Below are 12541 nucleotides of genomic sequence, written 5' to 3'. Positions count from 1 at the left end.
AATCTGCAGTGCCAATGGTTCTCTGCCTCAGGACTCCGGTGCTGTACACAGGGACTGGTCTTTATTGACCTGATGTGTATCTGGTGTCTGAGTGAGAGCACATATGACTGCTGTGGTATTGCACCTAATACAGCCCTTTGCCTGTGATGTACAGGAGATGTCCCCATGTGAGCGGCTGACACACCTGGCTTTTTGCGCTACCATTATACCACTGTCATGCTGAAGCAGCGGACCTCCTCCCGGGGAGGGTTAGTAGCCCATTGTATTAAATCTCACAGCGCAGAAGACAATTACCACAGTCGTTTCCATTGTACAATTATCTTAGATGGTTTAAAATTTGGTCTCATTTATTTAAACAATCTTCCTGAAATCATCCATCATTCAAGCATTAAATATACGTGTTTAGCAGCGCAGTACATGGAGAGGATGGCAATGGTGCTATACAGTCACTGGCCAGGGCTGTGGGGTAGGACCCTCTCCACTTAGAAAGTCTTGCTCCTGGCTGGGATCAGTAGTCATACAGCACCATTAGATTACATTCTGAATCTGGCTGGGAGTGGACAGTTCCAGCAAACTGACTGACGTCTCTCCCTTTCATAATTCAGATATTCCAGTCTTACTGGTTATTTCCTGGCTGTGCCATGCTGGCATCTCCTTAGGTACTAGTCCTTGTGCACCTTTGGCACATCGTCCAGGACGATACTGGGATGGCATTGTTGCTCTGATGCCCTTCTTCCTACTGTACTTTGATTGTTGTGGGCATTATACAGGGTAAAATTAGCCGCATGTGTGGATTATAACAAGATTATTAGGTAACGGAAGGCACAGTGGCTATATGGTAGTGGGTACAGTCATCCAGACCAGGGAGAATAGTCTGTAGTATTGTTATGCTGGTGTCCTGTAATAATGACCTTGGCTGGGATCACTGCAGGTACCCGTCCTGTCTGCAACTGGCCAGAAGGCCATGGAGAGCCTCGCTCACTGCAACCTGTATGGAGGAAGAGAAGTCACATGGTATTGTGCGGTAACAGACTAGGCAATACATCGGACAGTTACCTGTATGTTCTCTAGGCCAAACGCACTGGACTTCTATCCCCTCACCTATCACCAGGCAAACACAGCCCCAGCCACGGATTCGGTATAAAATACCGACGTATAGAATGTACAGGTGAAACAGTTAACATGACTTTCTGCCGTGAGGTCGACATGGGGTTTTTCAGTTTTTTTTTTTAACCCGAATGTCGACATGGACGCAGTTGGAAGTAAACCGCAGCCACTCACTATGCTTCGGGAACGGTGCCTCGCTGCACTCGGAACACTTATTTTCCCACCACGCCCTAGTTCACAGGTCTTCAACCTGTGGCCCTCCAGATGTTGTGGAACTACATGTTGCCCTGACCGTTTTGGCATGCTCTTATAGGAAAAAATGTGGCAATGCATGCTGGGACATGTAGTTTCACAACATCTGGGGGGCCATAGGTTGAAGACCCACGCTTGTGGATGGTAGGGCATGAAATACCACCTGTCAGGTCAAAAAACAGTGAAAAAACCCATGTTGACCTGTCAACGGAAAGTCATGTTGACTGTTTCACTTATACATTCTATATGTCGGTATTATGACCCTGTCGGGATTATGACCGCATTCCCCACCTCCATCTCCTCTGCTATATTCTACTTTTGGCACCGTTCAGGTTCCTCGCACTACTTACCGGATAAGGCTGTGGGTCATCCAAACACCGGTGCTGGTCACTGAGGGCGGCCAGGCAGCTCTGGGCATAAGATCGGATTTCAGCCAGACTTGGAAGGGGCGGACTGCTGGGTACCTAATATCACACACAAAAGGCTATTAGTGGCTGGCACCGTATCTGGCTAATACATTACATACTGTAATAGAGGAAACCATTGATTAAATACATCTCCATACTAAAACCCACAAGGACAGCCGCTGGGAATGAGCAGCCATGCGTGGTCTTCATGGGCCAATTCCAACAGCAAAATACTCTGCACCTGGGACAAACCGTGCTGCACGGCCAGGGCTGGGGGAAGCCACCTGGAGTATTACTACTGCAATACCCTCCTACCAAGGGTGGGAGAACAAAACTGACCGGTCTGCTGGAGCACACATTAATAGATTCACAAGTGCCTCTAATTAATTTACATACTACGAGCACTGGATTTGGGATAAACATGATCTCTGCAACATGGCTAGAAAGTTATATACTCCCCAAAAGTACAACTTCCCCTGAGCGCCTGATTTAGAACTGCTTGCTGGGCTGCGAGTGCTTGGAGCCCAGTAAGCATGTAATCAGCCCCGCTGAATGCCCTCCCCTGCCCCTAGCTGCGAATTTGTACCCAGCTGTGCACACAGGGAAAATTATTTCCCCATGCCCACAACGATGCATAAGCCAAGAACCCCCTTGGCGCTGTACAGGCCATAGGGCGAAGGAGGCTGCTGATATCAGCGATCTTCCCGCCCAACGGCCGGAAACTACTGCATTATCTGGGGGATGCCCAGGAAACACCCACAGGGTGTGTCAATCACCCTGTGAGCAGCGAGCAAATCTTCAGTCGGATGGCTTGCGCACTGTCTACCTTTCACGTGCGCGGTTGTCCAATAATTGCTCGGGCTGCGAATCAGGCCATATCTACCAAATATTCCTCAGACAATACACAGGCAGATATGTCGCACCCATGGCGGTACTCTTTACCCGCAAACTATCATGTCTGGAAAATACATACCTGCACTAATCAACGTAGCATATGTGTTTAGGTAGGTTCTCTGGCCAAAACTAGTACATCATAAATTACAATCCTACTTTTAGAGATTTTTGATACTTCAATTTGGAGAAACTTGGGAAGAATACCTAAGTAGGATTTGGGGTAATTGCTAATATTGAACAATTGGTGACTGACTTTATAGGGGTATTCTATCCCAATTTGTATGGTAAATGAATCTGCTGTTCATGTTCCAGAATGACCACCTACCATGGCTGTTAGGACTATGGTTCATGCTGTATTCCGTGTTCCCTGCACCTTATTCTATAGGACTACATTGTCTGTTATAACTATATCATTTGTATACTTGATCATTCAGTTTCTGGAGCGTTTTTGGTATCTTACTAATTGATTTTCAAACCTTGATGTAACATTTGTACAGCAAACCTGGGGCCTTATTCTAGTTACAGCACATGTGCATACGCTGGGTGCGAGCGGAGGGCGTGGGACGGCAGCGACTGGCTGGGCCCATGGAAACGCCCAGGATTTCATGGGTGTTCCCATGGAAATAAGGCAGTGGCGCGGCTGCCATCACCGGCTGTCAGCTCACCGTCCTGCTCCCGTACAGGTAGCACACAAGACCACCACACCAGTTTGTCTTAATTTTGCATGCACCTTACAAATCATCGAATGATTTGTCCCCCGCACCCAAAGCTGCGAATGGATGTTTATACAAATCATCCATTCGTAGCCATGCGGGGAACTTGACTAGTAAGGGTGGGGGTGACTGTGCAAGCACTGCGCGTGGACCAGAATAAGGTCCCTGGTCTCAAAATAACAAAGATGGGATTTCCCAAGACTCATATACTGGATATATTGTGTCACATATGGACAAGTAGCAGCACTGTTACCTGTCCCCCCTGAAAGTAGACCCGGTGCAGCAGCTCCGCCCTGATTGGGGTCACAGTCTCACTTTCTGCGTTTTTGCCCAACTCATAGAATTTCACTTCCCTCCCGAGCTCAGGAGCAGGCTCGTCCTCTAGGGCCAGGAGGTCCAGCAACATGTTACCTAGTGATGGAAGGAAAGAGGAACAAGACCGGTTCTGTTTCCTTGTGGATTAGGATACAAATTACAATCTTTCTTTGATGGAGCCAAATATAGACAAAAACTAATAATCTGAACAAAACCAGCGCCTTCAGGACAAAAAGAGACATATGGAAATCACGGCTTGGTAACAGACGGGTGGGATTATGACACTTGGGGATGACTATCCACAACATAGGATAAACTGTGTATCGGGGGTAACCTAATCACAGCCAGGTCAGTCACTCACCGGCCCCGTCATACAGCCTGTACACCGCCTTACTCCCAGGGATGGTCGTCTTCTTCTTATCCTCAGTGACCTTCATGCATGGACGGTCATTCACCTGGACCAACTAGAAGGACAGGACAGTTACAGGGATGGAGGGCCGTGAGCCTTTTAGATTCAGACTGTAATTAAACTGGTGCAAATGTTCTCATTCCGCCAACTAGGCCACAGCTGGAGAATGTCTGACCTTATAGACACAGCCCAGCGACGACTGGACGGGACAAGTCACTAGGTGGGTGCCAACACCAATCACATTCACCTCGTTCTTCTGTCATAGAAAACATAAAGCACACTTTAGCACCGAGGAGCTTAGTCTAGCACAATTCTAGATCCTATCCATAGTGCACAGTAGTCAGATAATTAACAGATGCGCTTGCTAGAGAAAAATAAAGGTTGGAGAAGCAGAGGAGAGCTGGACGCGTGTTTAGGTTAGAGAAGCAGGCAGAGGAGAGCCGGACAAGGGAAGGTTGGAGAAGCAAGTGGAGGAGAGCCTGACATGGGGAGGTTGGAGGAGCCGGGAAAGGAGTGCCGGACGCTGGTAGATTGAAGATGCATGTAGAGGAGAGCCGGATATGGGGAGGTTGGAGGCACCGGCAGAGGAAAGCTGGACGTGGGTAGGTTCGAGAAGCTGTCAGAGAAGAGCTGTACTTGGGAAGTTGGAGAAGCAGAGTAGAGCTGGACATAAGCAGGTTGGAGAAGCAGAGGAGAGCTGCACATGGGGAGGTTGGAGAAGCAGGCACCTGAACTTGGAAAGGTTGGAGAAGAAGAAGAGAGCTGCATGTAGGGAGGTTGGAGAAGCAGAGGAGAGTTGGCTGCGGGAAGGTTGGAGAAGCAGAGAAGATCTGGACGGGAGGAGGTTAGAGAAGCAGGCAGAGGAGAACTGGATATAGGGAGGTTGGAGAAGCAGGAGAGCTGGACGTGGGGAGGTTGGAGAAGCTGGCAGAGGAGAGCTGGACGTGGGGAGGTTGGAGAAGCCGGCAGAGGAGAGCCGGACGTGGGGAGGTTGGAGAAGCCGGTAGAGGAGAGCCAGACATGGGGAGATTGGAGAAGCTGGCAGAGGAAAGTTGAACTTGGGGAGGATGGAGAAGCCGGCAGAGGGGAGCTGCAAGTGGGTATGTTGGAGAAGCAGAGAAGAGCTGGATCTGGGGAGGTTGGAGAAGCAAGCAGAGGAGAGCTGGACATGGGGAGGTTGGAGAAGCAAGCAGAGGAGAGCTGGACATGGGGAGGTTGGAGAAGCAAGCAGAGGAGAGCTGGACATGGGGAGGTTGGAGAAGCAAGCAGAGGAGAGCTGGACATGGGGAGGTTGGAGAAGCAAGCAGAGGAGAGCTGGACATGGGGAGGTTGGAGAAGCAGATAAGAGCTAGATGTAGGGAGGTTGGAGAAGCAGGCAGAGGAGAGACAGAGCATGAGTTATCAGTTCATTAGGACAGCATGGAGGTACTAGGATAGTGTGGGACAGAGGGCTCGGGGCACTGTCTGTTTCAGGTGCACCGACTGGGTGATACTGGCGGTCTACCAGAACCTCACCTCTTTTGTCAGAAGTTTCAGACTCTTCTCACTGATGTTGTTACTAATAGCGATGGACAATGTTTCCAAACTTGGAACTTGAAATCTGTTGAATAGAGGCAGGAGCACTTGTAACACCACTTCCTTCCCTGATGAGCAGATCACACACACAGCAAGCAAAACAATAACACAACCACACACACACACAAACAGTTGCCTCTACCCGTTATGCCACCCTCCACAGATACTCACGTTTCCGCACACTTCTGGAACACTTTTCGGATCTCTATAGACTGTTTGGCCAAGTCTCCGCTGTCCAGCCGCACTCCGGCCGCTCTGTACCCCAGCTGCTGCAAGGCCAGGGCAACTGCGCAAAAGTTAGGGACTCCACTCCTGCCGAAAATCACAGGAAATTATTTATTTTAAAACTTTCAGCTCAGGTATGTTTTACCTCTCTGCCACATAAACCTATAACACATTATTTTGTCACAAGTAACACATAAGGCAATCTGATACAATAGAGTCGATCCTATTAGCCGCAATGAATTCACAGCAGCAGCCGCACCTTACAACAGCTGCAATTTGCAGAAGTGATCGCTGCCCCCATAGGGTAGTGAGCAATTGTCAGCAAATTCGGGATGAAACCAGCCTTCGAAGGGGTAGAGTTCAGGTGTCGTTAATGGCATTTAAACGTTGTAGCAATGGTACCTCCCCACCCTTTGCATTTAATAGGATCGGCCCCTATATGTTATTTTTCTGTTAGCTACGGAGCTGCGACGCAGAACAGGTAAGTATCCGAGGGCCGTCTGCATCTTACCTCAGCACGCTGTAGGTGTCCACCACTACCAGGAAGGTAGAAGGGAAAGCGATAGCGTAGGACACGAAAGCCACCAATTCCCCGGGGTTAGTGCTCTGCGGAGGAATATTTAGTATCCGACACACTTTCTCCAGCCACGTCTGAGACAGCGCCAGGAGATCCACTTCTCCTTCCTGTGCGTTAGCAGGTTGCAAAGTCTAGGGGGAGATACAAGCGGGGTCAGCATAAAAGTAGCATCGCAATAACAGTGACGTTGTCATGAAAATTGTTGGCATCTTTACCCGGCACTGTAATTCACTGAAGCCAGAAAAAGATGACACATATGAGTGCGCCATAGTGCCAGCGACAGGGATCCCAAAGCGCTTTCCAGCCAGAACATTACTGGTGCAGTCAAAGCCTGGAGAAGGTAGAGAGATGGAGGATGAAAGCAAAACCGGCCTCAGGTACATGCTAGGTGGGAGATGGTGGTGCAGGGAGGACACCACCGCTGGTAGCTCCAATACATGCTAGGTGGGAGATGGTGGTGCAGGGAGAGGACCACCGCTGGTGCCTCCGACACATGCTAGGTGGGAGATGGTGGTGCAGGAAGAGGACTACCGCTGGTGGCTCCAATACATGCTAGGTGGGAGATGATGGTGCAGGGAGAGGATCACCACTGGTGCCTCTGACACGCTAGGTGGGAGATGGCGGTGCAGGGAGAGGACCACCGCTGATGCCTCCGACACATGCTAGGTGGGAGATGGCGGTGCAGGGAGAGGACCACCGCTGATGCCTCCGACACATGCTAGATGGGAGATGGTGGTGCAGAGAGAGGACCACGGCTGGTGCCTCAGACACATGCTAGATGGGAGATGGAGGTGCAAGGAGAGGACCACCACTGATGCCTCCGACACATGCTAGATGGGAGATGGTGGTGCAGAGAGAGGACCACGGCTGGAGCCTCAGACACATGCTAGATGGGAGATGGTGGTGCAGAGAGAGGACCAACGCTGGTGACGCTGACACATGCTAGGTGGGAGATGGTGGTGCAGAGAGAGGACCACAGCTTGTGACGCTGACACATGCTAGGTGGGAGATGGTGGTGCAGAGAGAGGACCACCGCTGGTGATGCTGACACATGCTAGGTGGGAGATGGTGGTGCAGGGAGAGGACCACGGCTGGTGCCTCCGACACATGCTAGGTGGGAGATGGTGGTGCAGAGAGAGGACCACGGCTGGTGCCTCCGACACATGCTAGGTGGGAGATGGTGGTGCAGAGAGAGGACCACGGCTGGTGCCTCCGACACATGCTAGGTGGGAGATGGTGGTGCAGGGAGCGGACCACCACTGGTGCCTCCGACACATGCTAGGTGGGAGATGGCGGTGCAGGGAGAGGACCACCGCTGATGCCTCCGACACATGCTAGATGGGAGATGGTGGTGCAGAGAGAGGACCACGGCTGGTGCCTCAGACATATGCTAGGTGGGAGATGGTGCAGGGAGAGGACCACCACTGGTGACGCTGACACATTCTAGGTGGGAGATGGTGGTGCAGAGAGAGGACCACAGCTGGTGACGCTGACACATGCTAGGTGGGAGATGGTGGTGCAGAGAGAGGACCACCGCTGGTGACGCTGACACATGCTAGGTGGGAGATGGTGGTGCAGAGAGAGGACCACAGCTGGTGACGCTGACACATGCTAGGTGGGAGATGGTGGTGCAGAGAGAGGACCACCACTGGTGCCTCCGACACATGCTAGGTGGGAGATGGTGCAGGGAGAGGACCACCACTGGTGACGCTGACACATTCTAGGTGGGAGATGGTGGTGCAGAGAGAGGACCACAGCTGGTGACGCTGACACATGCTAGGTGGGAGATGGTGGTGCAGAGAGAGGACCACCGCTGGTGACGCTGACACATGCTAGGTGGGAGATGGTGGTGCAGAGAGAGGACCACAGCTGGTGACGCTGACACATGCTAGGTGGGAGATGGTGGTGCAGGGAGAGGACCACAGCTGGTGACGCTGACACATGCTAGGTGGGAGATGGCGGTGCAGAGAGAGGACCACCGCTGGTGACGCTGACACATGCTAGGTGAGAGATGGTGGTGCAGAGAGAGGACCACAGCTGGTGATGCTGACACATGCTAGGTGGGAGATGGTGGTGCAGAGAGAGGACCACCGCTGGTGACGCTGACACATGCTAGGTGGGAGATGGTGGTGCAGGGAGAGGACCACGGCTGGTGCCTCCGACACATGCTAGGTGGGAGATGGTGGTGCAGAGAGAGAACCACCACTGGTGCCTCCGACACATGCTAGGTGGGAGATGGTGCAGGGAGAGGACCACCGCTGGTGAAGCTGACACATGCTAGGTGGGAGATGGTGGTGCAGGGAGAAGACTAGCAAGAAAGGACACCAAAAAAAAGCTAAAAAGCAAGCTAAAGGGTGGGTCACACAAGAGTGCCATAGGGTGGGGGTTGATACCCTAATGACACTTTGCCAGCTACACTTACCACCTACGTAAGTGTACTTAGAAGCGGACAGTCCTCCATCCGGTCCCTGGGCTCTCCTTAGTCCCATTTCCAACAGCTTCTTATCCGTCCCAGCAGCCAGGCGAAAGCGAGCGGCATTTGTAGCAACGAGGCTGAGAGGGAAGGACAGAGGTCATTGGGTGCGTAATACACACGCCGGAGTCTGTGGCGCACAGCGAAGAGCATACCTGGCATAATTCACCAAGCAGAGCAGTGTGGTCTCCAGGAGCTGCACCACTAGGAGAGGACCCCTGACCTTCATCAGTGGCTCCTGCGAGAGAGAGCGTACAGAGGTCACGTGGAGAACACGCAATAATCACAGGGATACGTAACTGGGACACAAGGAGACGTGCCAGGTGGTATCGCACAAAGCTGCCCACATGTGCCCACAGCCCCCACGTTGTGTCGTGGCAGAAGAACACAAACCATACCTACTCTAGGAAACACTACGGACCCCTCCGGGAAGGAGACAACGGTCACTTCTGATGCATCCACCGTCTGCAGGTAGTCATAGAAGCCCTGGTCCACCGAGGACGGCAGGACGGACCTCAGGTAATCAATGTCTGGAGGGAGGATAAATCCGAGAGTTTATATGGAGGCCCGGTAACAGGGCGCAGGGCGGAAGAGCGATAATGGGTTTAGTAATGTCATGTACAGACATGCTAAGGCCTAGGGAGCGAGACGCCAAGGCCGACACATCAAAGGTGCCAGCGAGCTCATCTCAATCTATTGGGGGCCTTAGGTGAAAGGTCAGGGTGGGAATGGGGGTTGCTCAGTAAACAGGTTTGGCTAGGACAGTGTGGGGGGGGGGGGGGGGGTAGGCAGGCTCATGGGTAGCAGAGTGGAGGATGCAGTTTCAGTAGAGTGGGTACAGGAGATGCAGCAGAGCATTCATCATGTTGGCATTCACTATACCGACGCTGGCATCCTGACTACTGCCGGGAGACCAGCGCTGAAATCCTGACATCAACTGTAATTACCTGACCCGTTGGGTTTGCCTCCTGAGGAATGCATCTCCAGTCATCTGTATGTATCCCACTCAATAGACAGGTCAGGGTGGGGAGGGGGGATAGGGTGGGGAGGGGTTGGGGCATTGGGATGAGGGGATAGTGGGGGATGGAGGACAGTAGACAGGTCAGTGACAGGCGGAAGAAGGATCAGGGGGCCGGCCAGGACAGGGTGAAAGGGTCAGGGGGCGGGGAAGTTACATGGCGGGGGTAGAGCAGTGACAGGGCAGAAGCAGGGTCAGAGAGGCAGACCGGTATAGGGTGAAAGGGTCAGGGGGTGGGGCAGTGACAGGCTGGGGGTAGAGTCAGGGGGCGGGGTAGTGGCAGGTCAGGGGGTGGGGCAGTGACAGGGCAGAAGCAGGGTCAGAGAGGCAGACGGGTATAGGGTGAAAGGGCCAGGGGGTGGGGCAGTGACAGGCTGGGGGTAGAGTCAGGGGGTGGGGCAGTGACAGGGCAGAAGCAGGGTCAGAGAGGCAGACGGGTATAGGGTGAAAGGGCCAGGGGGTGGGGCAGTGACAGGCTGGGGGTAGAGTCAGGGGGCGGGGCAGTGACAGGGCAGAAGCAGGGTCAGAGAGGCAGACTGGTATAGGGTGAAAGGGTCAGGGGGTGGGGCAGTGACAGGCTGGGGGTAGAGTCAGGGGGCGGGGTAGTGACAGGTCGGGGGTAGAGTCAGGGGGCGGGGCAGTGACAGGCGGAAAAAGGGGCAGACGGGGATAGGGTGAAAGGGTCAGGGGTTTGGGCTAGTGACAGGCAGTGGAAGGGTTAGGGGCGGGGCACTGAAAGGCAAGGAAAGGGTCAGAGGCGGATGAGTGACATGGAGTGGGCGGGGTAATGTAAGGCAAGAAAAGGGTCGGGGGCGTAGCAGTAACAGACGGGAAGTAGGGTCAGTGACATGGAGGGGTGGGGTAATGATTGGCAAGGGAAGGGTCAGGGGGCGTGGCAGTAACAGACGGGAGGTAGGGTCAGGGGATTGTCAGTGACATGGAGTGGGCGGGGTAATGGAAGGGTTACGGGGCGTGGCAATAACAGACGGGACGGATGAGGGGCGGGTCAGTGACACGGAGTGGGCGGGGTCAGCCGGCGCGGTCCTAGTACCTGTGCTGGAGAAGCGGAACCCCCGCAGGAAGCGCAGCGCCTCCTGGAGGCCGCAGAACACGGTGAAGACGCCGCGGAACGGGGCCTCACGGAAGAAGAGCTCGAACTCGGCGGTGTCCCGGTGCCGCCCGCTCCGCCAGTAGCCGTACGCCATGGAGAACTGGTACAGGTCGGTGAGCAGCTCCATGCCGCAGCCTCCAGCCATTACACCGGAAGTGTCGTCCCTGGAGCCGCCGTGCATGCCGGGAACTGTAGTCTCCGGGGCGGGGACTGTGTGTGTGTGTGTGTGTGACGCCATGGTAGTGATTGCCATCAGTGAGTCCGAAATGGTTGCTTGCCATCGATGGCTAATCTACCATCGATGGTTAAACCTTCGATAGTCACCATCCAATTTATTTTTGTGTGTGGGAGACAATCGATTGTTTCACCCGTCAATGGTCATCCTTGTTCTTTCAGTGAATGGCCTGTGTACCAATCACAGCCTGGGGGCAGGGCTTCGTGGGTGTCAGGGGCGGAGCAAAAAATGTTTATTCTGTGCCATCGATGTGGGAAACCATCTGGTTCTCTACCATCAATGGCAAACAACATCGACCATAATTCATCGATAATTGTGGATCGGCAGGGGCCATCCCCAGGTCATGGTTACCCCAGAGCCGGGAGGGTATCCACGATGCTTGTGTGATCCGCTGCTGCCTCCAAAGATCTCTAAGTAGCCCTCATGTCGCTCAGGATGGCCAAGGGCTTACACCGCAGAGGCCATTAACAGGCCGGGGATTAGGGGGGCCCTGTACGCAGTGACGCAGGGCCCTTTCCTCACACGCGCAGCTCTCCGCTAACATCGGAGATGTACGCGAACCATCAGTTTCATCACGTTTCTGAATTAGCCCCTAAGCTCAGTAACATGGACAAACTAAAGCTGGTGATATATCGTCGGTGATATGGATGATATCGTTGGCAATATGTATGGCCGCGGGTCATTAATGGGGGGGCTAGTGATATCACTATCGTAAACGATATCGTCCGGTATGCGCTTAATATCGTTCTACCACGGCACCACCGATATAGTTACCTATCGGCAGCCGCATGAATCATATTGTGTGTACCCAGTACAAAGGTGCCCATACACTTATACAATTTTGGCCCTTTTCACCCAATTCCAGCATTGTATGCAAATGTGGCAACCTACAATAGAAAGATCCGACCTCCACCTCTGGGATGGTAAATGTAAATATCCATCCATTGGGGACCTTACAAATACCCCTTACATTTTCATCTGCCTGATTACTTACTGATACCCCTTCCACTGGCCGGGTCGCAGCTTAGTGTGAAGGGGCCCCCACAAAATAACCCGGTCCCAGGGGCAGATTGGGAACTAACAGTGGCTCTGGAAACATTCCTATAAGTGGACGGCACCAAAGGAAATGTAGGCGGGACAACACCAAAATAGGCGGGATTCATTCATCACTACACCCGTATGGAGGCCGTTGGGTTTAATACACTTGGCAGTCTGGCGGCCCCACAATGG

At 53.0% G+C, this 12541-nt stretch overlaps 1 protein-coding gene across 1 annotated transcript; it reads right to left on the bottom strand.

The window, feature by feature from the left end:
- Positions 1–326: 326 nt before the first annotated feature.
- NAPRT (nicotinate phosphoribosyltransferase) lies at positions 327–11247 on the bottom strand. The gene is made up of 13 exons (XM_083144964.1): positions 11017–11247; positions 9350–9477; positions 9103–9185; positions 8897–9027; positions 6690–6805; positions 6409–6605; positions 5844–5984; positions 5613–5697; positions 4273–4353; positions 4050–4152; positions 3627–3784; positions 1710–1823; positions 327–988 (listed from the first exon to the last, which is right to left on the bottom strand). The coding sequence occupies exons 1-13, from the start codon at positions 11219–11221 to the stop codon at positions 923–925; spliced, it is 1608 nt and encodes a 535-aa protein (XP_083001090.1). The 5' UTR covers positions 11222–11247; the 3' UTR covers positions 327–922.
- Between the last annotated feature and the right edge of the window lie 1294 nt (positions 11248–12541).

Source organism: Crinia signifera, chromosome 5 (assembly GCF_055691185.1).
Source record: "Crinia signifera chromosome 5, ASM5569118v1, whole genome shotgun sequence".
NCBI classification, from domain to species: Eukaryota; Metazoa; Chordata; class Amphibia; order Anura; family Myobatrachidae; genus Crinia; species Crinia signifera.
The sequence above is the reverse complement of the archived record's forward strand: the minus strand, read 5'-3'. Positions and strand labels throughout refer to the sequence as shown.

Excerpts from the sequence above, each read along its gene's own strand:
- NAPRT (XM_083144964.1), bottom strand. The coding sequence starts at position 11,221 with ATGGCTGGAGGCTGCGGCATGGAGCTGCTCACCGACCTGTACCAGTTC. Across the intron at positions 9,478-11,016 it reads GTTCCGCTTCTCCAGCACAG|ACATTGATTACCTGAGGTCC; the intron begins GTACTAGGACCG and ends TCCTCCCTCCAG. Across the intron at positions 4,354-5,612 it reads TGAAACTTCTGACAAAAGAG|AAGAACGAGGTGAATGTGAT; the intron begins GTGAGGTTCTGG and ends TTTCTATGACAG.